The sequence below is a fragment of the Brienomyrus brachyistius genome, chromosome 2 (genome assembly GCF_023856365.1).
Source record: "Brienomyrus brachyistius isolate T26 chromosome 2, BBRACH_0.4, whole genome shotgun sequence".
Taxonomy (NCBI): Eukaryota; Metazoa; Chordata; class Actinopteri; order Osteoglossiformes; family Mormyridae; genus Brienomyrus; species Brienomyrus brachyistius.
In genome coordinates this window covers 44,858,089-44,884,269 of record NC_064534.1, presented here as the reverse complement: position 1 = coordinate 44,884,269, position 26,181 = coordinate 44,858,089, and the positions used below count along the sequence as shown (strand labels likewise).

The 26,181-nt window shown below is 41.9% G+C and overlaps 1 protein-coding gene across 2 annotated transcripts in view; it reads left to right on the top strand.

Moving 5' to 3' along the window:
• Nucleotides 1-1,812: 1,812 nt before the first annotated feature.
• The window catches only part of rbm19 (RNA binding motif protein 19), a 40,853-nt gene continuing 16,484 nt past the window's right edge, over nucleotides 1,813-26,181 (top strand). Inside the window, exons 1-23 of one of the 2 annotated variants that reach the window (XM_048995595.1) lie at nucleotides 1,813-2,253; nucleotides 3,033-3,097; nucleotides 5,637-5,819; nucleotides 5,942-6,034; nucleotides 7,319-7,381; nucleotides 7,607-7,829; nucleotides 11,239-11,456; nucleotides 11,978-12,037; nucleotides 12,286-12,364; nucleotides 12,619-12,690; nucleotides 14,083-14,289; nucleotides 14,486-14,616; nucleotides 14,839-14,960; nucleotides 15,100-15,196; nucleotides 15,315-15,425; nucleotides 15,694-15,894; nucleotides 16,271-16,370; nucleotides 16,641-16,768; nucleotides 16,863-16,923; nucleotides 17,012-17,091; nucleotides 18,116-18,171; nucleotides 18,297-18,413; nucleotides 25,265-25,370. In XM_048995595.1, coding sequence (XP_048851552.1) covers nucleotides 5,637-5,819; nucleotides 5,942-6,034; nucleotides 7,319-7,381; nucleotides 7,607-7,829; nucleotides 11,239-11,456; nucleotides 11,978-12,037; nucleotides 12,286-12,364; nucleotides 12,619-12,690; nucleotides 14,083-14,289; nucleotides 14,486-14,616; nucleotides 14,839-14,960; nucleotides 15,100-15,196; nucleotides 15,315-15,425; nucleotides 15,694-15,894; nucleotides 16,271-16,370; nucleotides 16,641-16,768; nucleotides 16,863-16,923; nucleotides 17,012-17,091; nucleotides 18,116-18,171; nucleotides 18,297-18,413; nucleotides 25,265-25,370 — 2,508 coding nt within the window. In that variant the 5' untranslated portion in view covers nucleotides 1,813-2,253; nucleotides 3,033-3,097. Of the gene's footprint in view, nucleotides 2,254-3,032; nucleotides 3,098-5,166; nucleotides 5,320-5,636; nucleotides 5,820-5,941; nucleotides 6,035-7,318; nucleotides 7,382-7,606; nucleotides 7,830-11,238; nucleotides 11,457-11,977; nucleotides 12,038-12,285; nucleotides 12,365-12,618; nucleotides 12,691-14,082; nucleotides 14,290-14,485; nucleotides 14,617-14,838; nucleotides 14,961-15,099; nucleotides 15,197-15,314; nucleotides 15,426-15,693; nucleotides 15,895-16,270; nucleotides 16,371-16,640; nucleotides 16,769-16,862; nucleotides 16,924-17,011; nucleotides 17,092-18,115; nucleotides 18,172-18,296; nucleotides 18,414-25,264; nucleotides 25,371-26,181 lie in introns of those variants that run through there. The other variant, XM_048995586.1, reaches the window with a different exon arrangement.

The following is a 26,181-nucleotide window of genomic DNA, read 5'->3' as shown; positions in this document are numbered from 1 at the left end:
AGACGTGCTTTTTGTGGCAAAATAATGAAAACTGATCAATGGTTTGCTAACACTTTACTTCAGGGGGCACAAATAATGTAGTAGTACTCTGTAGTATAATGTATAGAAACTGAGTAAGTTACATGTACCCCCTCAAGTAAAGCGTTATCCATTGTTTAGTCCACATAGACAGCTGCTGTGCTAATGATAATTTCTGATGACACTTGTTAGTGCTTTGCAAAAGTGAGCTCCAGTCTTTAATTTTGTGTGAAATCAATGAAAAAATAAACACTGGCATGGCTGGTTGCATTAATGTATGGTTTTGAGACACAGTGTTCCGAATGAGGGTTGAGTTTTGGGAAATGCAAAAACTGCATAATTACTTTGCAATAAGTTCCAATATATCAAGTTCATGATCGGTAATTTATTCACAAACCGCATCTTCTAATTGTAAGTGATCTAGTATCTAATAATCCCATTTGCACTACGCAGTTTTTCCTTACAGTAACTGCAGAAGGACAGGAATTTATTATTTATTGTAAATGCTAATATTTTAAACATACTGTTTTAACAGGTTGGGAAACAAACATTTAATTAGATGAAAATTCATAAATGGTTTGGTGAACATACTAGACATTTGAGGAAGACAATCTGCTGTCTGTCCTTGTCTTTGAGTTATGGGCTGTAATGAAGCTGTTGCATACATAGATAAAAGAGGATGTCCAAACACAGTAGGCATTAATTCACACCAGGATTTCAGTACAAACTGATGATATATTAGCCAGTTGGTTACAGAATCAAAGCATATTTCTCTCAATCTCTGATTGTCACAGCTGGGTGTTGTCACGAACGGAATGGGTCGCTGGGCGATCAGGTGGCCACACGGGTCGGAGAGCGAGCGAAAAGCAGGCAAACAGGCAGGATACAGGGTAAACGGGGATTTAATGGGAAAACTCAGGACGGGAAACATCAATGGCAGACAAGGGATACAGACACGACTTGGACTTAAATACACAAGACGAAGCCAAAATAACAAGACACAGCTGGGTACGATCAGGGAAGCACACGTGGGTAAGCAGGGGGGCGTGGCACACACGAGGAGTGGACGAGCCGGGCATGACAGGTGTTGACTCCTTGGTACTTGATGCAACTGACTGGGTGCTGGTTGATCTACTTTCAAATTTATAAGGAGAATAACATCATCAGAGAAGGCTTTTGAGCATAAGATTCGCAAAGTTAGGAAAATCTGAAATGTGCACAGGTGCTGAGTGAACACTGTGGGTTTCTCTCTGAGAAAGCTACCTTGTTGTAAGGCTCCATTGTTGCCTTAGGTGTACAGACATATGGTGTAAAGCAGGGTTCCCCAATTCTTGTCATTGAGGGCCAGAATCCAACACAGCTTGCATTTCCCAGTTTAAATACATCTTAAACAGCCAATTACTAGGTTTACTAGGTACGTCTGAGCAGGGAAATCAACAAACTGTGTTGTAGACTGGACCTCCAGCACTGGAATTGGGGAACCCTGGTGTAAACCGATAAGATAGCTATCACCAAGCTACCTCAGCTCTGCCTTGCAGCAAAACCAAAGTCTATACATTCAGGGTGAGGGTGCATAGACTTGTCATCCGTCGGCTCTCACATTTAATTCTGCCAGTCCTCAGGAAACTGCAAGAGAGCAGCAGTGGCAGTCACCTTGGACGGACATGGCTAGACTAGCATGTTGTACGGATGACTCAGCTTTATTTTAATTAGGCATGTATTACATTTCCTTTTTTTGGCAAGGAACCAGTTTGAAGTTAAAGAGTGGTGAGGCAGTTAAAAAAAGACTTTGCAATCGGATTATCTGTAAAAGGCCTGCAGAAGAGATTCCCTTCGTTGTATTAGGTTTTGACCTGGCCCTACACTATTTAGAAAAATCTCTGTATTGCACTGCTGGAGGGAAGTCTCTGAACATTCACAGCACAGAAAAACAAATCTGACAGGGGCGGTTGGTGCCTCCTGGTAGATTTTGTTAGACAGAACCAAGACAGCAATTCCCTCTGTGCTTGATCCGTCTTCGAATCACCAGATTCGTGTAGCAGTCACACTCACTATGCACCTCTGCGCCAGCTTTGCAGCATATTTGACTATATACTGACTGACTGACAGTCTGTCAGAAAGGTCCGCATCTGATCCGGGGCAGCAGCACAGACTGGACCCGTGCTTTTTTAAATCTCAGTAAGAGTTAACTGAAGAGTCACACAACAACCAGTGAAGATCTGCTTGTGGTTCTTGGTAAGTGCATGATAAAACTATATTAAGATTAACATCATGTTAGTCTGTTAAATATTTCTATCAAACATTAAGTTTTCTAACTTAGTTTACACTGACTGACATTATGACAACCTTAGACGTTTTAGTCAGACTGGCTAACAGGTGAGCTAACAGCTATATAGCTGATAGTCCTATCCATGTGATTAAAAAACATAACTAACGCGAAAGTAGGCTTAAAGTAAGAATTGGCGATTGTGGTGAAAGCTTGTTTTCAGAATTGGTGAATATCTCCGTTCACGTGGATGTTAGGTGGAATGAGATGCCGGCAGTATTTTTGTACGTCTGTGTAAAATTCTAATTTTAGGTACAGTGTCAACAACTTCGCAGTAAATATTATCTAAGGTCATTACAAGCCTGTTTGTGTCTTCCAGTTCATTCATCTGGTTAGCATGCAAACATAAAGTTACTTAAACTTAGCAGGCCCAGTTGATGAGACCCTGTTTACACGTTTTTTGGAAAAATCAGGAAACTTCGTTTAGTTAAATGTTAGCATAACATTTATTGCTAGTGTTAGTATAAAATCTTTTTCAGATTTAACTTTGATAGTATTTGAATAAATATGTTTATTTAGATTTGAAGTGTATTTTATCTATGAAGTGAAACAATAAGTGTATTTTCCCCCTTTTTTCAGTTTCTTACTTTTCGTTCATTTCAAATTCAGATTCTCATTTTTGCAGCAGTGTTACTGAGTTTTTTTGAGTAGCTAAATGTCTCCTATTTCTTTGAACTGTGTCCCATAGATTTTGTTCCATTCCCTCCGCTGATTCTAGTCAAGTTGAAGTCAAGCCCCCATCATCTCCTGCAGGTAACAAGTTGTATCACATGCATACAATCCCATTTTGAGACACAGAATGCACCTGTACCCTGGTCTTGAAACTTGCTGCTTGACCTTTATTTCCATCTGATGCCCTGTCGGACTTCATAACTATGTGAACTCTAATGCATCTCAGTATGAATGCAGTTTCATGCTCCCCGGTCGCCCAGAGGAGGATAGGGTCCCCTTCCGAGTTTAGGTTCCTCTCAAGGTGTCTTCCTGCTAGAGGGAGTTTTTCCTTGCCACTGTCGCCTCAGGCTTGCTTGGTGGGGTTCTGGCCAGTTAAGGACTCCCTGGTATACTGGATGGTGATGGTCTTTTTACAGGTGACATGAAACGGTATTGTTGTAGTCCAGGTCAATCATATTAGGGGTCAGGGGCATAGAAGGGTCATGGATGACAGATTCAGGGGGTCCAGAACTTTTAGGGGCCTCAAAACCTGCCATTGAAGACCTTCCCAGACAGCAAAAGGTGTCTGTGCCAGATCTGGGCCAGATATTGGATAGAATTTGGTGCAGATCTGCAAAACAGGTCTGCACCCAGGACTTTCCAACGGTCCAATACCGGAACAGATTTAGATTGGGGATCAGGAACAGACCTTGGCCAGTACTGGCCCAATACAGTTATTAATGCTACGATATGTGGTGTGGCTCTGGCCCAGATCCGTAACTCATTACATCTGGGGCTCATCTGGCCCTGGTCTGTGATTGGTGAATAATTTTTTTCAGCTATACCTGGGCCAAACATGGCCCAAATAAATCCCCACACATTTCTCGTCTTCAAAACAGTCTATTTATTTTTTTACATTTCTGCATTTCAATCTCATCCAGAGAACACATAACATTTTTTATTTATTACAAAAACTCCAGTCATATAAAAAATGTAAAAATATTCAAAAACATTGTGACAAGCTTGCGTGGAATAAATAGTTTAATTCAATATCATTTGTATTTTTTTTAAATAATAATGCATCATGCAATAATTACAAAAAAAAACATTAACGAATTTACGTGTGCACGGAGACCAAGTGTCAAATGCAAGACATTGAAAATAACAACTTACATGACAATTTGGATGCTAAAGGAAAACAGGTGATCAGCAAAAGTTGGAGCCTGTGGAACCAGGTACAGGTCTGTGAACATAAATAAAAAGAAAAGTACATTTATTAATCTCTGAATATACATTGATATGTGTTTGTTTGTGTGTGTGTGTGTGGTGGTATCTTACTTGGCCTGTCACTGAAGAGTAGGAAGTAGCACGTCAGTGGAAGTAAACTGGGAATACAGTTTTCAGACTATGCTATAGAGGAGGAAAGGAATTCAGCATTAGTGCTGGATGATACTGGTGGTGCCTATAGAGTGTGATTTCTAAATCTTGTGCATTTTTTGATTCAATTCAATTAAACTTTATTTATATAGCGCTTTTAACAACAGTCATTGTCACAATGCACTTTACATTTAATACTGGTCATCATCCAGAGACAGGAACTGGAGGTTCAGATATCTCAATTTGATCAGTAGGCTGCTAGAAAATTTCTATCAGTCCATTGTGGCCGTCATGTTGTTCTACGCTATGGTCTGCTGGGAGAACAACACAGCTCAGGCAGCATTAATAAAGAAAGCCAAATCGATCTACGATTATATTCGAACTGGACTAATTGTAGTTTGTGGTAGAGAAAACATTGCTAACAACGCTGAAATCCATCAGTAACAAGCTTGTTCATTGTCTGACCGAGGATCTATATCAATCTCAGGAAAATTTCTCTTTGATGTGCGCATATATTTTGTGGCCTTTTGCGCCTTCTCGTGGATAAAAAGTGCAGCTGTGACTACATGCCAGTAAAACTCTCCTATACAGTTGCCTCAGTATGTTTTGTGCGACTTTCACCTGTTCTCACTACACTACAGAACAATCGACACTTAATTATAATGCATGAAAGCCGATATAGATAAAGGACATTGTAGCAAAGCCTGTAAATCAGACAGTATTGATATGCGCCACACAACGGAGAAAAACTACAAACGCGACGCTTTTCGGCGTAATGATGTGTGCATAATCATTGTACGTCATCACGTATCGACATGACAAGATGGCGGCTTGCTGAAATCCTCATGCTTTTATTTTAAAGTGTTTTCATTTTTGTTTTACTTTACCGACACGCTTTATAATAATAGGCAATGTCTAGATTAATAGTGAAGAATCTCCCGAACGGGGTTAGTATGTTTGTTACTTTTATAAATAAGTGTTTGGAGCTCATATCAGAACAGAAAAATATCGTGTGCCAAAGATAGAAATAATTTTATAATATTTTTATGCCCACATCGATGTTTTAACAGTGCAGTATAAATAGTTATAACTAAATAACGCGTGTTAATACCACTAGGGAACCCTTGGTCTGTTAAACTATTTGTGTCGCGCTACTTAATGTGTATCGTAATGTGTAATGTGTCGGTCATATATATTTTGTGTTCGATAATAAGAGGATGGTTGACGACTGACCGAAGCCAATTAATTGTGATTATATTGGCAGATGAAGGAGGAGCGGTTTCGTGGTATGTTCGATGCCTTTGGCAGCCTGACCGATTGCTCTCTGAAGTTTACGAAAGAGGGAAAGTTCCGCAAGTTTGGATTTGTGGGCTTCAAATCAGAAGAGGAGGCAGATAGGGCGCTTAAACACTTTAACAAGAGCTTTGTGGACACCTCCAGGGTGACGGTAGGAGCATTACATTTGCACTCATACACTATTACATCATGATTCTATCCACAAGATGAAAATATCATAATTCTCTTTTCATTAGCTACCCTACTAAGTTGGAGGTTGCTTTATTTTTTCAGGTGGAATGGTGCAAGTCTTTTGGGGATCCTACCAAGGCTAGGGCTTGGAGCAAACACACCCACCCACCCCCAACCAACAACAAGGAGCATGAGGTGAAGGAGCTCAAGACTGGGCCCCTTATCTTGCAATTGACAAGTAGTGTGGTGTATATTAGAAGGATGTACGCATGTCATACTAGGGCTGCACGATTCTGAAAACAAAATGTGAATAGGGATTCTTTTGCTTAAAATTGAGACCATGATACTCTGTAATATATTTTTTTTATTGAAACATTAATTACACTCATTAAACCTCAAAATGAAAAACAACGAAACATGACTGTGCCAAACATATGATTGATCCAGGACCAGCATTTCAACTTCTGACAACAGAAATGAAATGCTCAATAGGTCATTCAATTAGGGTAACCAAAACAGCCATACCAATCATTCTAGTACCAAAAGTTCCAGTGGGGTACTTTTTTGGTACTTTGGGGTGGGACTTGAAACGCTTTCTTTGTCTAACGATTATGCAATAGTCTGCCTCTGAAGCCCAATACACCCAGCGTATTGAAAACAGTTGCAAACTCAGAAAACAATGATAAATGAGATAACATAGTTATTATTATTAATAATAAGCAGCGTAGGTAAACTTTAAACTGATTTTAAACATATGCTAGATAATATTGAAAAGGAATAATAATTAAAATAAAACTTTTTTTTTTCCTAATATAAAGTAAAAATGTTTTAGTAAAACTGAACCTCCCTGTGTTATAATGTCCGTATACAGAAGTGAAAGTTAGAAAAAAACTGATCTTAATCTAGCTGACTGACATAAGAATTGCACATGCACAACATGTGAGTATTAATATTGCACATCGGCCAGCCCTATAAAATACTACAGCCATTTTTCAAATTCAGTACAAAGTACCCCACCTTGCACTCTGATGTCATTCTGTGCCAGTACCAGTTTTTACGGCAATGAAAAGCCAACACCTTGAAGTACTGTATTTTTGGTACCTTCTTGAAGTGTATACTTGGAAAGCGACCTTTAAAGAGAATGCAGAATTCTGGAACACTTGAGACTCTAGGGAAAAGTAGGAGCATTTGTTTTGATCCAGCTGATGTAATACAATGCAGAAGAACGATTGTAATTTAGAAATGATTGCGTTTTTTTTTTGCGAATAATTTTGCAGCTCTATAGCCTACCATACACTGGGTGTTAGTTGGACATTGACATTGTTAAAACTTTGTGAGCAGGACATGCATAAAGGTATGCTGTTATTGTGTGTGAGCAGGATTTAATACCATATCAGTGACTATGGTGAACTTAAATGTACATTCTGCCACTTGGCCTTGCTATTGAACTTTAGAAACTGCTCACATTTGCCCTCTTAGGAGAAACAGAAGAATAATAAGAAGAAAAAGAAAAAACAAGAAATTGTAACTGTTGTTGGAGAGGTAGGTCATTTCTAATTTGGGTAAATTATGAATTTAAGCATGATATTTTCTAACAGTAAGCTTTTATCTTTCAAGAAGGCAGCTGGATTTTAATAGTTTTTTTCACCCTTTATACTAACAGCCATTATTTGCTGTCTGATGTAAATGATAGTTTCAACACAGCATTACAGTATTACACCTGTCTAATGGTGTAACTCTGGTGAATTTTCCCCAACACCCCTGCAGCTAGAGCAGGACCAGGGCTTTCAGGAGTTCCTTGCTGTACACCAGAACCGAGCCCAAGGCCCCACATGGGCCAATGACAGCCTTCCAAAGCTGGCTGATACCAGCACTGCAAGCGAGGAGAAGAAAAAGCCAAAAGCTACTAAAGATGACTACCTGAACTTTGACTCCAGTGAGTCTGAAGATCTTAGCCAAGATGAAGACCAAGAGGATGAGGGGATTCAAAGTAAGTGTTATTAACCAGATTGATGTACAGTGCCTTGAAAAAGTATTCATACCCCTGAATTCTTGTCACGTTACAACCACAAACTTAAATGTATTTTACTGGGATTTTATATGATAGACCAACACAAAGTAGCGCATAATCGTGAAGTGCTTTGGAAAGTAGCTCAAGTTCAGTTTGTCTGGATGGAAAGTATCTGTGAACAGCAATTTCCAAGTCTTGCCACAGATTCTCAATTAGATTTAGGTGTGGACTTTGACTGGGCCATTCTAATATATGAATATGCTTTGATCTAAACCATTCCATTGTACCTCTTGCTGTATGTTTAAGGTCATTGTCCTGCTGGACAGTCTCAAGTCTTTTGCAGCCTCTAAAATGTTTTCTTCCAGGATTGTCTTGTGTTTAGCTCCATCCTTCTTCCCATTAGCTCTGATTAGTGTCCCGGGCCCTACTGAAGAAAAGCATCCCCACAGCATGATGCTGCCACCACCATGTTTCCCAGTGGGGATGGTGTGATCAGGGGTGATGTACAGTGTTAGTTTTACGCCAAACATAACGTTTTGCATTTAAGGCCAAGCATTTTGCATTTAGTGCCAGAGCACCTTCTTCCACATGTTTGCTGTGTCCCCTACATGGCTTGTGGATGGGAACTGCAAATGGGACTTCTTATGGCTTTCTTTCAGAAATGTCTTTCTTCTTGCCACTTTTCTATAAAGGCCAGATTTGTGGAGTAGACAACTAATAGTTGTCCTGTGGACAGATAATCCCACCTGAGCTGTGGATCTCTGCAGCTTCTCCAGAATGATGATGGGCAGTTGTGCCATACTCTTTCCATTTTTGGATGATGGATTGACTAGTGCTCCATGTGATGTTCAAAGCTTGGGATATTTTTTATAACCTAACCCTGCTTTAAACGTCGCCCGATCCCGCCCCTTGGTCTTCCTGTTGCTGTTTGTTCACTATTGTTCTCTAACAAACCTCTGAGGCCTTTACTGAACAGCCGTATTTATACTGAGAATAAATTACACACAGGTGGACTCTAATTACTAATTAGGTGACTTCTGAAGGCAATTGGTTGCACTGGATTTTATTTAAGGGTATCAGAGTTCAGGGGGCTGAACACAAAGCCACACTTTTAAGATTTTTATTTGGGAAACCATTTCTCATTTTCTTTCCACTTCACAATCATGCGCTACTTTGTGTTGGTCTATCACATAAAAGCCCAATAAATACATTTAAAGTTTGTGGTTGTAATTTGACAAAATGTGGAAAACTTCAAGGTAAATGGACTGCATTTTATACAGCGCTTTTCTACACCTACGAGTACTCAAAGCGCTTTACATTTTATGCCTCACATTCACCCATTCATACACACATTCATACACCGGTAGCGGAGGCTGCCATGCAAGGTGCCAACCTGCTCACCAGGAGCAATTTGGGGTTCAGCGTCTTGCTCAAGGACACTTTGATGGGGTCAGGAGGAACTAGGGCATATTCAAGGGGAAGAAAAACTTTTTCCAAGGCACTGCACAACAAAATTTTTGATCTTTATTGACTGGTACTACATATTTGAATCACTTGCTATGAGTAATTTTGAGCTGCAGATCTATGTGCCTTTGGGCCAGTGCATCTCAAAGTCGGTCCTTGGGCCCCGCTGCCCTGCTTATTTTCCAGCTATCCCTGCCCTACACACTGATGATTACCTGGATCAGGTGTGTTCAGTCAATCAGAAGCTGAAAGATAGCTGGGACTTGTGTGTGGGGCAGGGATAGCAGGAAAACAAGCAGGGCAGAGGGTCCCCAGGACTGAGTTTGAGAACCAACTTTGGGCAGAGGTGAGTATTTCTGGTCCAGAGAATAGTTGTTGCTTGACCAAAATTTTGTTTCAACCAACCGCTTGAATACTCTGTGATTATTTAAACTCAGCTTGTTGATTGAAACAAAACCTTGGTCTGGACTTATACTCTCTGGACCTGAATTACCTACATTTGACTTTGGGCTATGAGAGGAAATTCCCCAGAGGAAACCTCAGCAAGCTGAGCGGAGGTCAATGATCAAGGATTTTTGTTACTATGCAAGTGGTTTTCACAAGCACAACAAATGCTGCCTCCATAATCACATAAATAACATACATACAATCAAACACACTTAGAAGCATTCATCTGGATTATATTAAATGGCAAGTGAACAACCAGTTTTCATAGGAGATGAGTTAAATGCTGGAGAAATGGGTAAGTGTGAAGAACAAATGATTTACAAGGGACAAATTGGCACGGCCAGACGACTGGGTCAGAGCTTCTCCATAACAGCAAGGCTTCTGAGGTGCCATTGGTGGTCAGTACCTATCAACCGTGGTTGGACAAGGGAAAATCCACAAACCAGTGACAGGCTGTTGGGTGCCCAAGGCTCACTGATGCTCAGGGGCAGCGGAGGCTGTCCTGCCTGGTACCGAGTGGCAGAAGGGTTGGGCAACTGTGGGGCAACTGATGGAATATTGCTGCGCATGAAATAGCCGAATCACAACACACAGTCCATCACACCCTGCTGCGTATGGGGCTGCAGACAGCAGACTGGTCAGAGTGTCCATGCTCTCCACCAGCGGAACTGTGTGCAATGGGAATGTGATCATCAGGACTGGACCGTGGACCAGCGGAAGAAGGTTGTCTGGTGTGATGTGTCCTGTTTTCTTTGACATCATATGGACAGGCGGGTATGTGTGTGTCATTTCCCCGGGGAACAGATAGCTCCACGATGCACTTTAGAAAGACATGCTGGTGGAGGAAATGTGATGCTGTGGGCAATGTTCTGCTGGGAAACTTTGGGTCTAGCCATTCATGTGAAGGGTACTTTGATACATGACACCTATCATGACATTGTTGCAGACCACATGCACCTGTTCGTGACAATGGTATTCGCAGATGGCAGACGCATCTGTCAGTGGGATAAAGTGCTCTGCCATACTGCATAAGCGGTTCAGGAATGGTTGTCGGAGCTGATGAAGAGTTCACGGTGTTTCCGTGGCCACCAGATTCCACAGATCTGAATTCTTTTGAATCCTGAATCCTGGGATGTGCAGTAAGCAAGTCTGACCTGAGGTGTCCTGAGGCTCCACCTCGCAACTTAAGGGACTTTAGGGATCTGCTTCTGATATCTTGATGGCAGATGCCACATAACACCTTCAGAGGTCTTGCTGAATCTATGCCTTGTCGGTCAAAGCTGTTTTGGTGGCAGCAGTACATTAGGCAGATGATCATAATGTTTTGGCTCTACGGTGTATGTGTTACATCAAAGAATAGTCCATAAACGCATTACAGTTCTGTATGTACTATGCCAGTTTTGGTACAGTTTTTTCGTGCATTGTAAGTCGTGTTTTTGTTCTCCACTCTGAGTGATCCTGTGTAATTCCTGCTCAGATTCTGCCACAGATACCCTGAAGACTGGGCTCTCTGACATGGAGTATCTGCGCTCTAAGGTGGCGATCGTGAATGAGCATGAGCATGAGGGTGATGATGGAGATATGGGGGGGTCCGCTGTCAGCCAACGCACTGACAGTGCTTATGAACGTGGCAACAGAGATACAGTTCATGCCCACAAAGAGAAGGGCAAGCATGGCAAGATGGACAAAAAGCAAGTGAGTATCTGTTCCAGTCAAAATATACAAGACTGCCGATGGTCTCGTTAAAAAAAACTAAAGGATGTTAGGTATTTAAATGTGTAAAATATTAGGTTGCAGTTATAAATGTTGATCTTCCCTGTACTAACATTCATACGCTTCATTGAACTTGATAATTTCACATATTTAACTTATTTAGCATTTTGTTAGCATGACACCCATTAAGGTAAAACACTGTGTAATGCACCTCTGGTATAATTGGACTTCAAGGGAACTGAAAAGACATGGACTCTGCCTGACATGAGAGATCATACGTAGAACCTTCTAGTAAAATGTTCGGGAAATGAAAACTTTTCATGATCAAATGTTGAACGGAAGTACTCCTCATCTGTGGGCTGATCTTAGAGTACCACTTTTGGTGGACGTTGAGCATAAAATGTTAATTGAGTACTCAGTAGGGCACTATGTACTTTTCTCATGTAGATTGGTGTGATGTCAGTGTGATGCCTTCATTCCTTACGCCATTCTTTTCCCTTTAGATGGAGCCCGCTACGGATTTTACAGTTAAGCTTCGTGGTACTCCTTTCAATGTCAAGGAGGTGAGTGGTCGAGTGGGGTTGCTAAGGGACTAAGAGCTTATTTGTCTTTTAAGTGTCTGACCTCTGTATAGTGGCTTCTCTGCATATTTAATCAGGTGCCTTTTCAGGTAGTTTTATAGAAATGCTAACTTAATGACATAGCTAGCATAGAATATCTGGTTGACTTAAAATGTTGTTTAGTCCGCAATCATGTCTCACTTGGTCACAAGAGGTTTGGTGATGGTTAATTGGCTCTTTGCTTTTTCAAGCAACAAGTACGAGAGTTCATGACTCCGCTGAAACCTGTTGCCATCCGTATTGTGAGGAACAGCAAAGGCGATATGACAGGTTACGTATTTATGTATCCTAATATCCTTATTCACATTAGAAAACACCATCTTGCCCCCTATAAATCTATTATTTTGGTTTTATTATTAATAATTTTTGTGTTTTAGTTAGTTGTCATTTGTGTTATAGCCTTAACAGACATGGAAAAAAATAAATAGAACTATAATTAGTATTGTTTCTAATAATAATCATCTTTAAAAAGCATCCATTGTCATTAAACATTGATTTTGTCTGTCTTGTCTTTTTGTGGTTAGGCTATGTGTATGTAGACCTACGCTCTCAGGAGGAGGTTACAAAGGCCCTTCTCAAGAACAAAGACTACATGGGTGGGTGACCCCAGATTTGTGACTTTAGCAAGGATGTAATATGGGCACTTTCCTACTGAAGTTCAGGAACTTAGTTCCTGGTTCCCAGCTCCTGGGTCATCACAACTGGAAACTTTTGTAGCTTCTGGCCACTTTCATGTGTTGCTTTTCCACCGCGCAACAGGAACTTAGACCTTCATGCTAAATAAGCATGGCAGATACAAAAAGCTTATAGGTTAAACTTCACACGTGAGAAAGTAGCACCACCACCAAAAAAATGATGGAGGATGAACAAGTAATTTTGCTAGTTATTTATTAGTTATTGTGCAGGATCAAATGCGCGGTCCGAAAATACGCTGTGACAAATCCTGTCTTGTATAGCTTCAAAACTGGACACAGCATTTTATTTATATCTACAAAATTGGATGTAAGAGTATTAAATTGTGAACTGAAGATTGTGTAAAGGGTGGGAACATATTTGACTGATGGCATATAAGGGAAGCATAGCTGTGTCCTGTCATTTAAATATCTGGCATTGTAAATATCGCTAGTATGCAAGACCCAAGAATAACCCTTCTCTTCCAGGAGTTAATGTCATTGTTTAGGAATAACACTTGTTGGTAAAGTCTAGCCAGTTTCCATGTAGTATAGTTGTTAAATATTTAATGACAATGGCTTTGTTTGGAATTAATTTAATCTGTAGTTTCAAGTGAACATTTCCTACTGCAAAGCATGCTTTTAAAAATTCTTTTTCAGACGCACACTGACAGGATTCATGGTGTTCATGTGTTTATAATAAATATATATCATATATTTATAATATAACTGACCTAAGCATCAGAACATTTCTTTTATTTTATATATATATATATATATATATATATATATATATATATATATATATATATATATATATATATATATATATATATATATATATATATATATATATATATATATATATATAAAATATAAATGACAAGCTGTTGTGTAAATAAGGCTATTTAGTTTAGTATTGACCTGTTCTACAAGGGGGGGTCGGAGGTGCCGTTGGGGGGGGGGGTGCAGCACCCCGTTAATATAATGGTAGGGGAAACACTGGTAGTGAGGACCTTTTATTCCTGGATGTTGATGCATTACCAGGTAGGATGACTGCAGTATTCAGAATGAGGTTCTTCTACCATAAGTCAGAGGATGCCTGCTGAAAATTTACTCCAGCCTATTATGAATATTAATAGGAAAACGCTTTTCGGAAGCTTGGTCCTCAGCTCCCTGTGTTCCTTGGTTCCGCAAGACTTTGTGTTTCATTAGCAAAAGATAATATCAGATTGTACACATGGTGATGACGGGCAATGTAGCTGGTAGCAGAATTCTCTGGTGCCCTAACTGTGGAATGACTGCCTGCATCCCCAGGAGGGCGCTACATCGAGGTGTTCTGCACCAGCTCCAGCAAGAAAGCGGCTCGGCCAGGGACTACACATGCCCAGCAGCGCAGCTTCCAGCGGGAGCTAAGGGAGGATGAGGAAGAGGAAGATGTGTCCGAGTCAGGCAGGCTTTTCATCCGGAACCTGCCGTACACCTGCACCGAGCAGGAGCTGTCTGACATCTTCACTAAGTATGGTGTGTTGCCATGGTAACCATTGTGTTGTGTTAATTGTTGTCTTTGTGAATTGCTTCAGTTAACAACTTTTATACAGAAAATCATCCTAATCATGCAATGTGTCGCCATGATGTGGTAGTAATGGTGAGATGTTTTGTCCTGCAGTGTTTAAGACGTAATGTTTTCCGTCCGTCCCCGTAACCTTGTATTTCTAAGGCTCCCTGTCAGAGATCCACTTCCCCATTGACAGCTTGACCAAGAAACCCAAGGGCTTCGCCTTCATCACCTACATGATTCCGGAGGATGCCGTCCGTGCCCTCGCCCAAATGGATGGCCATGTTTTCCAGGTGGACCTATCTTCAAAATATTGTCATACTTTCCAATTTCTGTTGTGGTATTCTTTCACAGGGCAGCTTGCAAATTAGAGTAGTGTTTATATGGAACATTGCTCATAGACATGATAGTAAGTAGTATGAAGCTATTTGCTGGCAAGATAGTAGATGAGATCATGGTAGTAATGATAATTCTATAGGCTGCATGGTCTGTGATCTTGTGGCTTGTGATCTCAGGGCCGCATGCTACACATCATGCCTTCCACTATGAAGAAGGAGAACCCGAATTCTGGCCCTTTGGGTCCTGACTCCTCGTACAAAAATCAGAGGGATGCGAAGCAAAAGGCAGCCAGTGGCAGGTGGGTACTGTCTCCATGGCAATGCACGTGCTAGCTAATGCATTGCCGCCTTTGAAGGGATGCTGATGTTGACTTTTCGCTAAGAAAACAGTAATGTTGGTGTCCTTGGTTTTAAAGTCTTTTTTTCTGGTGCTCTCAGCTCCCACAACTGGAACACGCTGTTTCTGGGCACTAGTGCAGTAGCAGATGTCATTGCTGAGAAGTACAACACGTCCAAAAGCCAAGTTCTCAATCATGTGAGTGAAAAACATTTTAAGTCACATTAAAGTCCAGAAGTGTTGCATGTTACGCAGGCTGTGCATGAGTGAACCATCAGCATGCCCTCTATAATTTAAACGTCATCCTGCTCTTCAGGAGTCTCAGGGCAGTCTGGCTGTGAGGATGGCCCTGGGTGAGACGCAGATTGTCCAGGAAACACGGCAGTTTCTACTGGAAAATCAAATCTGTCTGGACTCCTTCAGTCAGGTAGGGGTTTGTCATATGTAATAACATCTCTGGTATTAGATTTTTCACCTGTTCTTTTATGTAATTTTCTCTGTTTGGTCTATTGTGGTTGCGGTGATATTATGGTGTTGATATTCTCCGTTAGATTTTGCTTTTCAGTAGCCTAACGTGTAGTGGTTTTGTGTAGAAGACTAATTCTACTGAACAGAATTGCCTGTCTTCTACATTTGAGGACTCATCTCGTCAGTTGTGTCTGTGCTTGTGTCTGTGTTGGGCTTCTCTTTTGTAGGCCTCGGGCCCCCGTAGTAATATGGTCCTGCTGGTGAAGAACCTTCCGGCAGGGGTCCAGGTTGCTGAGCTGGAAGCTCTCTTCTCCACTCATGGCTCACTTGGGCGTGTACTCCTACCCCCATCCGGACTCACTGCCATCGTGGAGTTCCTGGAGCCTACAGAGGCGAAAAAGGCCTTTACCAGGCTAGCCTACACCAAGGTGTGTCCCGCAGGCTATGTGTGAGAGGGGAATCTATGGTTATCATATGCCTGCACTTTTTAGGTGAAAGGTCAAGGTCATAGAACATCATGAATGCTAAAAATGTGCTTTAAGAGCTGTTAAGCAAAGAGCTTTTTAATTTAATTCTAATCTGTATTAAAAAATGGTTCCCTCTTGTTTGGTGGATTTGATGCCCTTAATCGGGGTGCTCGTGCATATTGGCTGAGCAGATTCACAGTGCAGGTCTAACACTGGTTACACATCAGCTCTTGACCCTTTCATACTCACTCGCTCGCTCTCTCTCTCTCTTAGAGTCTTTGGCTCTGTCATGTGCTTCACATCTTTGACTCGCATCACAGATCTTCCTTTTCTTCAGTTTCAGCATGTTCCACTGTATTTGGAATGGGCTCCCATGGGGGTCTTTTCGGCACCTCCACCGGACAGGGCTGAGAAGCCTTCCACAGAAGCTGACCCAGGTAACTCTTTTACTTACCGCTAACCTGGGAGAGTCATCTGGTTTTAGCACCAGTAAGGAGCATAGCTTTTATTTCTCTCCTCATGCTTGTTCTAGATTTACTCTTTTCCTGTCAGCATGTAAACCATCCATGTAGCAAATCAATATGTTTTGCAATGCCAATAATAAGATTTTCATAAAACTCTTTTCTTGCTTACTGTTAAAGGGAATGAGGTCAAAGGCAAAAAAATCTTTCTCCCATCCATATTTATATTTGTTTTGCATTATTCAGCTCCTCCATCTCAGGACCAAAGACCTTCCCAAGAGGAGAGTAGTGAGGATGAGGAGGAGAGTTTGCCAGGCTGCACACTCTTCATTAAGAACCTGAACTTCCACACTAAAGAGGAGACCTTGGCGGAGGTGGATCCAGAATGGGGATGGCATGTAATATTTTATTAATCAGAACCTGTAAACATGCTGTCCTTCATTGTGTTCTTCCTCTGTTCATAAACAGGTCTTCTCCAAGTGTGGTCCTGTGAGGAGCTGTACCATCTCCAAAAAGAAGGATAAAACGGGTCTGTTCCTCTTTGTGCTGTAGATCACAGGTCGCTATTATGCCCTGAATCACAGCTGTAACTGTCCTCCCCCATGTTAACCTCCTAGGTGTTCTGCTGTCCATGGGCTATGGCTTTGTGGAATATAAGACCCCCAAGGCAGCACAGAAGGCCCTGAGACAGCTTCAGGTACCGGAGTTCTATCTGCTGTCTTTGGTCCAGGGTCATTATTGGCTGTGCGTTTAATGCAGAATGCCACTTCATCTGGGTTGAATTTTTTAATGTAAATTTATTTTCAACGTGACATATTAGTAATCAAAGACTATTGTGTCTTTAACATTTTCAAGGGAAAGACAATACTGCATTATGATTTATTGGTCTTCTGCCTAAGATAAACTGAAGAAATCAGTCATTCTTGTGCATTTCTGTGTCACCTAGTTCTTTATGTTGGCTGACACAAATGTTTAAAGTGCATGTTCAAACTGTTAATGCCTTTCAATTTAACCGCCAGTGTTTTTCAACCACTGTTCCATGGCCCAATACTGAGCATGAGCGGCCTCTAGTGGCCCGTGGGACTGTGGCAGGGAAGTGCGGTTCAGTCTTTAATGGGCTGCTGCATGGGCAAGAAGCCAATCTCCACCCGAGAATATTCACTGGTCAATGAACAGATTAGCGCTTCCTCAAAGAAATCTTTGAGTGTTGGTGAAGAAAACAACAGCTCATCAGTTATAACATCATTTTAAAAAGCAAATATTGTGGTAAACAAGATAAAAGAAATCAGTGGTGTGGCGGTACGTTTTGCCCCTTTAAAGTCTGACTTGCAACAGACTGGTGCTGTGTGCAGTAAACTGCCGGAAGCTTAAACTGGAAATGCTACGAACCAGTTTCACCACTTAAATAATATGCAGAATGCAGACATTTGCAGACAGACTTCAGCAGGGAGGGTTTCCACTTCCAATCTAAAGAAATATGGGATAATTCATGTCTTGTATTGGCATGATTTTGTATGAAGGTATACACAGACTGTAAACGTGCTCTGCTGTGAGTACTGTAAAATTGTGTTATGTACATTTTACCTGCTCAGTCTTCCATGGTCATGTTAAGAGTAGTGGTTGTGTTTTGCCCTGTATACAAGTAAGCTCCCTGCAGATGTAATGGTGAGGTGTCTTGGTTCAGTGTGACCTGTAACTAGTTCCCCCCCCCCCCCCCCCAGCACTGCATGGTGGATGAGCACCAGCTGGAGCTGAAGCTTTCCGAAAGGGTCAACAGGTAAGTGGGCTCCTTGCCCTTGCTGGTGCCCCTCGTAGGCCTGGCAGACTCACACCTCCTGCACTCCACCCCTCCCACCTGCCTGTCCATGCTGTGAGCCTTTGCCCTGCCCCCCCTCCCCCCAGGTCTGTCCCACCAAGGTCCCGAAAGAAACAGACGGCCAAAAAGCAGACCAGCTCCAAGATCCTGGTCCGGAACATCCCCTTCCAGGCCACAGCTAAGGAGCTGCGAGAGCTCTTTGGGTAAGCCCCCCCGCACTTCATTTTTTCCATTCTGGTGCCCTGCATGCACCTGGGCTGCCACAGCAAGTGGCTTCTGTTTTTGGAATATGACCATGTATGTTGCAATTCTATGATAAGCCCACAAGGGGGACTCGGGTTACTGTTTGTGTGCACTGTGGAAGAACCTCTTGCCCTGGGAAATGTGATGAAGACACAGAGTAAAAGCGTAAATGTATAAGGTGTGGCATACATTCCCCGCAGATTCCTTTACCAGGAATCTAGGTTTAATGTTTTGCACATTACTATAGTAATATTAATAACATTTATTTTTGTAAATACCTGAAATAATTTACAATATACAAAGCAAAAGGAGTACCAGATCAGTGTTTGAGAACTAAAATTCGTCTTTGAACGTTGGGTTCCTCGATAGTGCTTCCAAAACAGCTTCCAAACCGGAGGCATTTAGTTAAATTTCAGCAGAGAATCACACAACTTATTTTGCAGGTTTGTTTTGGGTTGCTGTCTTGTTGATGAGTGATTCTGATGGCTGTAATCCTTATGACTATAAACACCACCCCAGCAGTTCTTAGTCAAACGAAAAGTACCTACCCTGGAGTAGGGATTAAAAACGGTTCAGAAATGACAACTGGGCTTAGTTCCTGTGGAGGGAAGTTGCTGGTACCTGAAAAGTTCCTGCAAAGGGCCTATGGACAATGAACAACTCATTAACCGTAAGATCAAAGTGTCTACCATTTAAATCATAGATAATGATGGTTTCAAGCAGGCTTAGTCAAACTATTGACTGATCTTAGGTGTGCATATGATGTGGCTGAGCACCTTAATAGTGCTTTGGGCCACACCCAGCTGAGATCTGTGCTGCTATTCTGTTTATGCTTATTTCCCATAGTGCCGTGGGGCTGTACTGAACTGTATTTGAAGCAGCTGAGTGATTAAATGACTCTATGGGGGTTGGTGCATGACGGGAGTTTGTGTGTGTGTGTGTGTGTGTGTGTGTGTGGGCGGGGGGGGACGACAATATGGAGACATTTTTACTTATAAAAATTTGTAACCGCAATCAAAAAACTAATCTTGTATTTTGTTTGGTTAATTATGGTTAAGGTTAGGGCTGGGTAGGGATTAAGGTTGTCATTGTTGGGATTATGGTTCTTCTCATAGAAATGAATGGACGATTCACACAAAAATGTGAATAGAAACGTGTGTGTGTATGTGTGGATTATAATTATATTACATTGTGGGGACCAAATTTCCCCCACGGTATGATAAAAACCTGTTATTTTGACATTGTGGGGACCATTTTTCAGGTGCCCACAAAGATCTATGAATGCATTCAAAAAACAAAAAATTCCAAAAGTCTCGTATTTTGTTTGCTCGCTTATGGGTAAGGATGCGGCTGGTTAGGGGTTTAGGTTGTCGCGATTCGAGTTTTCCCCATAGAAATGAATGGAGAGCCCCCACAAAGATATAATTACAAAGCTGTTTGTGTGGAGGCGAGCCTTGCTCCTGTGCGTCCTTGTGTGTGTGTGTATTTATGCTGAAGAGGTGTGTTTATGACGCTCCCTACCTCCTGAGTGACTGGTGAAGGAGGTGCCTGCTGCAGAGGCGGCCATGCTTCGTCATCTTTATGTGGCACGCCTGGCTGCACACGGCACTGATGGGCCTGATGGGTAATGGATGGAGCCAATGCAGTGTCGAGGCAGGTTAATGGGCCTTGGTCCGGGAGGCGGGTCTTTCCTCCATCTAGCGGCTCCTGTTTTTGCTGTAGCTTATGCAGGCGGACTCCGCTACATCCTGCATCTTCATTTTCATCTTTCACCAGATTTTTAGGTGTCACTTATTTATTCATGGCTAATAATAGTTTTTTTTTTTTTTTTTTTAAATTATACACACAAACTGATATGAAAGGTAATTCTTCCCTGATTTTCTGATCCAAACAGTTTTTTTTTGGTTATAAATAGGATCACTGCTAACTGGTACTGCGTAAAACAATATAGGAGGCAATTTTTTGTTGTAACAGCAGAGTTGCTTATATCATGTACGTTTCCTTTGCTATGACAAGAAATTGCCATGCATTTTACCATATAAAGTTTAAAATGCATTTCTTGTCATAACAGCGTAAATGTACGTATAAGTACGCGTCTGCGCTGTTATAACAAGAAATCGGTGCATGTATCGCTTCTTACAGCAAATTCATACTTTCGTACCAGTTATCTGTATCCCTGGTTATAAAGTTTGTTCATTTATTGAGTAGTATGGCTTACGTAAGCCACACCTTGAATGGACCTCTGGACCAGTCTCCCTCAATGCTAGTTCTGATCATGCAACCTGTATGCTGGCTTTGCAGCTGTAAGCCACAGTTGCAAAAGATTTGCACAAAAGATTGTGAGTCATCACTAATATGGAGAAATTGGTGCACCTAGACAACAACAAGAGGAAAACTGATTTACAGAGGATGGGGGTAGCCTGCAGTGTCCAATTGGAACCAGCAGGGGGCAGTGGTGCTTTCTGAGTCCAGTAAAGGGTTTATAAAATGTCTGTGTGCTCTGCATTGTGATTTGGCAGTGTTACTGCACACTAAGTGTTGTTTTTTTTTTTTTAATCGTTCTTAGCCATTGACCAACAGCATGAGCTGTGTCTCTGTGTGTATATAGATTATCTTAATTTTGTTTATGTACAACAGCTTATTCATACCGAAAAGCTTAGTCCAGGTATCTTCATATCTGGACCTCAAATCCAAATCCAGACTTTGCTTTCAATTCTCCCAGGTAGTTGGTTTAATAATTACTGATTCTGACTGGCCACAGAGACTTCATACCCAGCTCACAGGTAAAGGAAAGCTGGATAATCAGCAGGGCTTGGACCTTGAGGACCGTGATTTGAACAGCCCTGGCATCCTGAAAGTTGAGGTACCTGGCCAGCTGTTTGAAACTTCAAAGTCCTAATTTGATTAGTAGTCTTAAAACATTAAATAGATAGTTAATCTGCCTAGGATTTTCTGCCATGGTCGGGTCCCGCCCTCTCTTCTCTGCACAGACTGTCCCGCTGTTGGCTAGATGTTCTCAGAAGTGCTGACAAGCCTCAGGCAGTGCAGTTGTTCCTGAACCCCTCCCCTCCCCTCCCCCCCCAAAGCGGGAATTGGCCCATATACCTGCCTGTACTGCCAGGTACACACATCCTGCAAGCTTATTAGACCCTCGCCAAAGCGTCAGCCAACCCTCCACTCCTGTTTCCCAAGCTCCTCAAATGCTTCCCAAGCCCAGCGCCCCCTGGCTGAGCCTGGTCATGTTGCTGACAATTGGCCTGAGTGTGATCCAAGTCTTTGGGACTCATTCATTCGTCATTGACTCTGAACAGGCTTCCTGACCACAATTCCTCCTCCGTCCCTCAGTTTTGCTCTCCTGACAGCTTAATTCTGGTATGTCCCTCGCTCTTGTAACATATCTCACTGGCCCTGCTTTTGAAGGACAGATGGATGGAGCTGCTTGCATGTGTGTGTAGTGGTCTGCTCACCTTGCTCTCTCTGAGGAACAATTTTGTTTGATTTAGAAATGTCATGTTGGAATCACAATTGTCCGCAAATCACATATTGACTGTACCACTCCCCACTTCGCTCTCCCTCTTTCCACCCAGCCATTTCGCCCTTTTGGAATGGTGTACTATTAAAAGTAATATCCTATCAAGCAAAGCATTTTATGAGCTAGACTGAGCAGCGCAAATGGCTCAGTTGGATTCTGCAGGGTCTGCAGCTGACTTTTGTCACATTGACTTGGGCTTTATTTGTGTTCAGCTTCACTATCCTGATGACTGTATTAGTTTTGTGTATTAAGAGTTTATTCATACCATTTAAATGCCTGGGAGGGTATTAAAATTAACACGGCTGAAAGAAATTTAGTGTCTAATCGAAGCGTGTTATGGAATGTGCGGTAGAGAGAGCGCAGAACTTTACTCACCAAATTAGCGAAAATGCAGATAGTCATCTGATGAACTGGAATATTCTCCCTTATTATATAGACAGCACCATGGAAAGAGTGCTTGTGTGGGTAAATGAAAGAGGCTACCAAAGGTAGCTGAATCCAATCTTGTCCTAATGAGAATCCAGTTAAAAATCCATTTGAATGAAGCATGATTCTGTGTCTATCATTTTCAAACAATTACATTCAATTAACATGGTCTCACCGGTTTTAATTGGCTGCAGCAGGATGCAAATTACAGCAGAAGCAGGGAGAGCTGCAAGATCATTGTGGTCCTCCATGGGGTGGTGCTCTCCCTGCTAAAGCCTTAAGAGATGGTATGTGTTTGTCTTGCTGGATTTCAGGCATGAAAGTTATGGAACAATGTCGTTTTTTTAAAGGTGCATAAGATTGTGATGGCTGAATATGATCTTCAATCTAATTGAAAGTGTTTTGAGTTTGCTAGTATGTGTTGTTTTAGTGGACATGCTGTGGTATGTTTGATAGATAACGGATCAAAATACATGCATGTGTTAGGATTAAACTGTAAATTAGTAAATGCAAGCATGCAAATTTGGGGATTAGGTACTGGTGGGTGAGACACAGCTGTCCTTACACACAACCAGGCTTAATCCCTAACAGATATTCCGGTATGTGTACCAATTCTAATGGTTAAAGTGCAGCAGGCCTTGGAGAGGAACGCTATGGTCTCCAGGCTTTAAACCAGAATGTCCTTTAAAGTGTTTTCATCTATATGAATTCCTTCAAAGAATATGGTATTTATGTATTGCTAAAAAAGTACCAGGCACAATATAAACAGGTGTGTGTTCTCAAACAAAATTCTAAATAGCACAGATCCTAGTAACAATTCAGTTATTGAAGGAGTTTAAGCATTTTAGTAGAGAGAAATTACAGTTTGGGTGGTATTAACCCACAGGGTGAATTTAAGATTTAATATGCAATCCCAGGAAACAAAAAAATAAAAATGTATCAGAATAGGCATGAACAACGTAATGAAAATCTGGGGTTAAATGTGTAAAATTACATATGTAAAGTGTGAAGTATTTTAATTGGTTAGAGATCGAGAGCAGTAGATATCAAGGGATAATCAGCGTACTAATGAAAAAAGAATAGATTCTTAGATTTCTCTTAAGATTTACTTGCGCACACTGGTAGGTGCAATTATAAGTTGCCTTATAGCAGCCTGATATTTCAATAACGCATCCTCCCTTGTGACATGCATTAGAATTGAGTCATTTAAAAACTATTCATTTTATATCAGGTGTGTTTTAAATATTGTAGCTGTAATGAATGCAGTTCAGAAAGATTTATCAGCTTATGAAAAATGTTAAATAAAAATGTTAAATTGTCCATCCCTTCATCAATCTTCGAACTGCCTATTCTGGTCAGGCATGTGCTCATCCACATATCAGTCATTTTTAAATTAATAACTAGATATAACGTCTCGGGTGTCTGGTTCATAGGTTTTCTGTTCCAATATGTTTTCTTCTGTTTTGTGTTACTATATTTTTATTTTATAATATATTTTATCTGGTGAGAGTTTCAAGTATTGTAATGCAAAGACTTTTTTTCTTTAACAGCCTGTATGAAGTCTGAATGTGCAGATTAACAATAGGCATTTAAATTGGAAGCATTTTTAATGTGCTGTTCCATTGTAATCCTGTCCTTGTGGCTTGTATGTATTCCAGACACCCCCTCACCAACTCGTAGTAGCATGACATTTCCTGAGATTAACAACCAGACAAAAGTCCCCCACAAAAGTTAATCCTGAAAGCTGTGTCTAAACAACCCCCCCCCCCCGACCCCCCCCAGTCACCCGCTGCCTTCTTGTTAAGTGGGTCTGCAAGCACTATCCAGTACCAGAACATATTCCTGCAATGTGAGCCACCCCAGGGATGATGTCACAGCCTAAAGTCAGTAGATGCATCGTATCCATTGGTGGAGGGCTGCCTCTGGTACTTCTATGCTTCCTGTCAGTCTCACTCTGCACTTCCCTGCCAAGATCTGACCTGTAGGGAGTGTGGCCTAGTGTGGAAGCTTGTTAACAGGATTGCTGAGATGGGGGGGGGGGATGCCTCTAGGGTGAGTGGGGGGATTCTGCTCTTTACTAACCTTTCTACAGTACAAGTCTGTCCCCTGCAAGTGTTTGAGGAAACTATAAAGGTCTGATTTGGAAATAAAAATTAAACTTTAAAAAAAAATTAATCCAGAGATGCTTCTGTAAATGCTATGCGGCTGGCAAGAGTGAAATTTCTACTTCTGGAACTCTGGAAAATAATAAGAGTCAGAAGTTTCACACAGCCTAAATTAACAACTGAAATGCAGCCAGGACACCTGAGCCCTGTGAGGGTACCAGCCACCCAGGAATGGAAATTCTCTAAACACCTCTTTCTGTACAAAGAACCATGTCTCAGAAAAGCAGTTCCTCACTGGAGATGACAGACCAACCAGGACGACAATTTAGAATTATATGTTTTGGTAATTTTGGAAATTCTGTCCGCAAATAATCCAATGCAGCAGCTATTATTATGCATGGCCCAATAAACAGCCTTCTGATTGGCTAATCGAATATGCTATGGGGTGTCAGTGCCTTAGTGCCGGCTAGCGATGTGCTAAATCAGATCTCTCCTCAGTATGCAATAAACGGTCTCTGTCTGTCCTTCGCTGATTGTCGTGGTTCTCACTCGTATTAGCCGCGACAGTGAAACAAGCAGGTAATTTTGCCATAAACATCACATGTTCTGTGGAACTTCAATGGGGGCCCATGTGAAATAACTGGCATGTGTGATTACGGAGTAATCAGGTTATGCTGACCAGCAGGTAAATGCATTACCCCAAGCTGATATATTATGTAGGTGAGCTTGTGTCTTATCTATTTCCCAGGACGTTTGGGGAGCTTAAGACTGTCAGGCTGCCCAAGAAAATGAGTGGGACGGGATCACACCGCGGCTTTGGCTTTGTGGACTTCCTCACCAAGCAGGACGCCAAGGTAAGCTCCTCTCCTCTTAGTGTCCCCACGCTGATGCAAGGCTGTGCATCAGCCTGGAACTCTAGCCTGACACGGCCCTTCTGCCGGCCTGAGTTGTTGTCACCCAGGGTGCCTTAGGCCACAGTAATAGTTGGGTGACGCTTTCTGGGTGGGTGTGGGGCCCTTTCAGTGACCTGTCTCTGCTCTCAGGTCTCGTGCCCATCGGACCACTAGGGCAACGAGGGTTTCTGCTCGTTCCAGCCTCTCCTGCCTCCTGCAGCTATGAGAGACACTCATTTGCTGTTTTTCATCTTTGTTCTGCTGTGTGTCTGCCCCCCTCACTCCTGACCTGTTTGTCTTCCACCTCCTCTTTAAAGCTGGCCTCTGTTGCTCCCTATCAATGATTCTCACTCTTTTTTTCCAATTTTCTCAGGGCCCAGCTGTCTTGCTATACCCCCTCTGGTCTCTTTCGGCCTGATCATGGTCCTAATGACAGAGTGTAACGACTGCCCCTCCCCTCCCCCCAGCCATGCAATGTACCCCAACCATTACAAGATCACACATCTCCTGGGGTCCTGCTTTGTCAACTGGCAGCGTCCTGAGTTGCTGCACGTGCTCGTGCACACTCACAAAGACACCCGGTCCTGTACACTCACACACGCTCACACACACACAATTCCCTCCTCGTCCAGCTTCACACTTGTACAGTTATACATATGTATACACACACTCAGTCTGAGGAAGTGTTAATTTCATCATCTTGTGGGAGGGGGACTCAAATTTATTGGGAAGTGTGAGATCTCAGCTGTCAATGAGTATGTAAAGAGAGAGT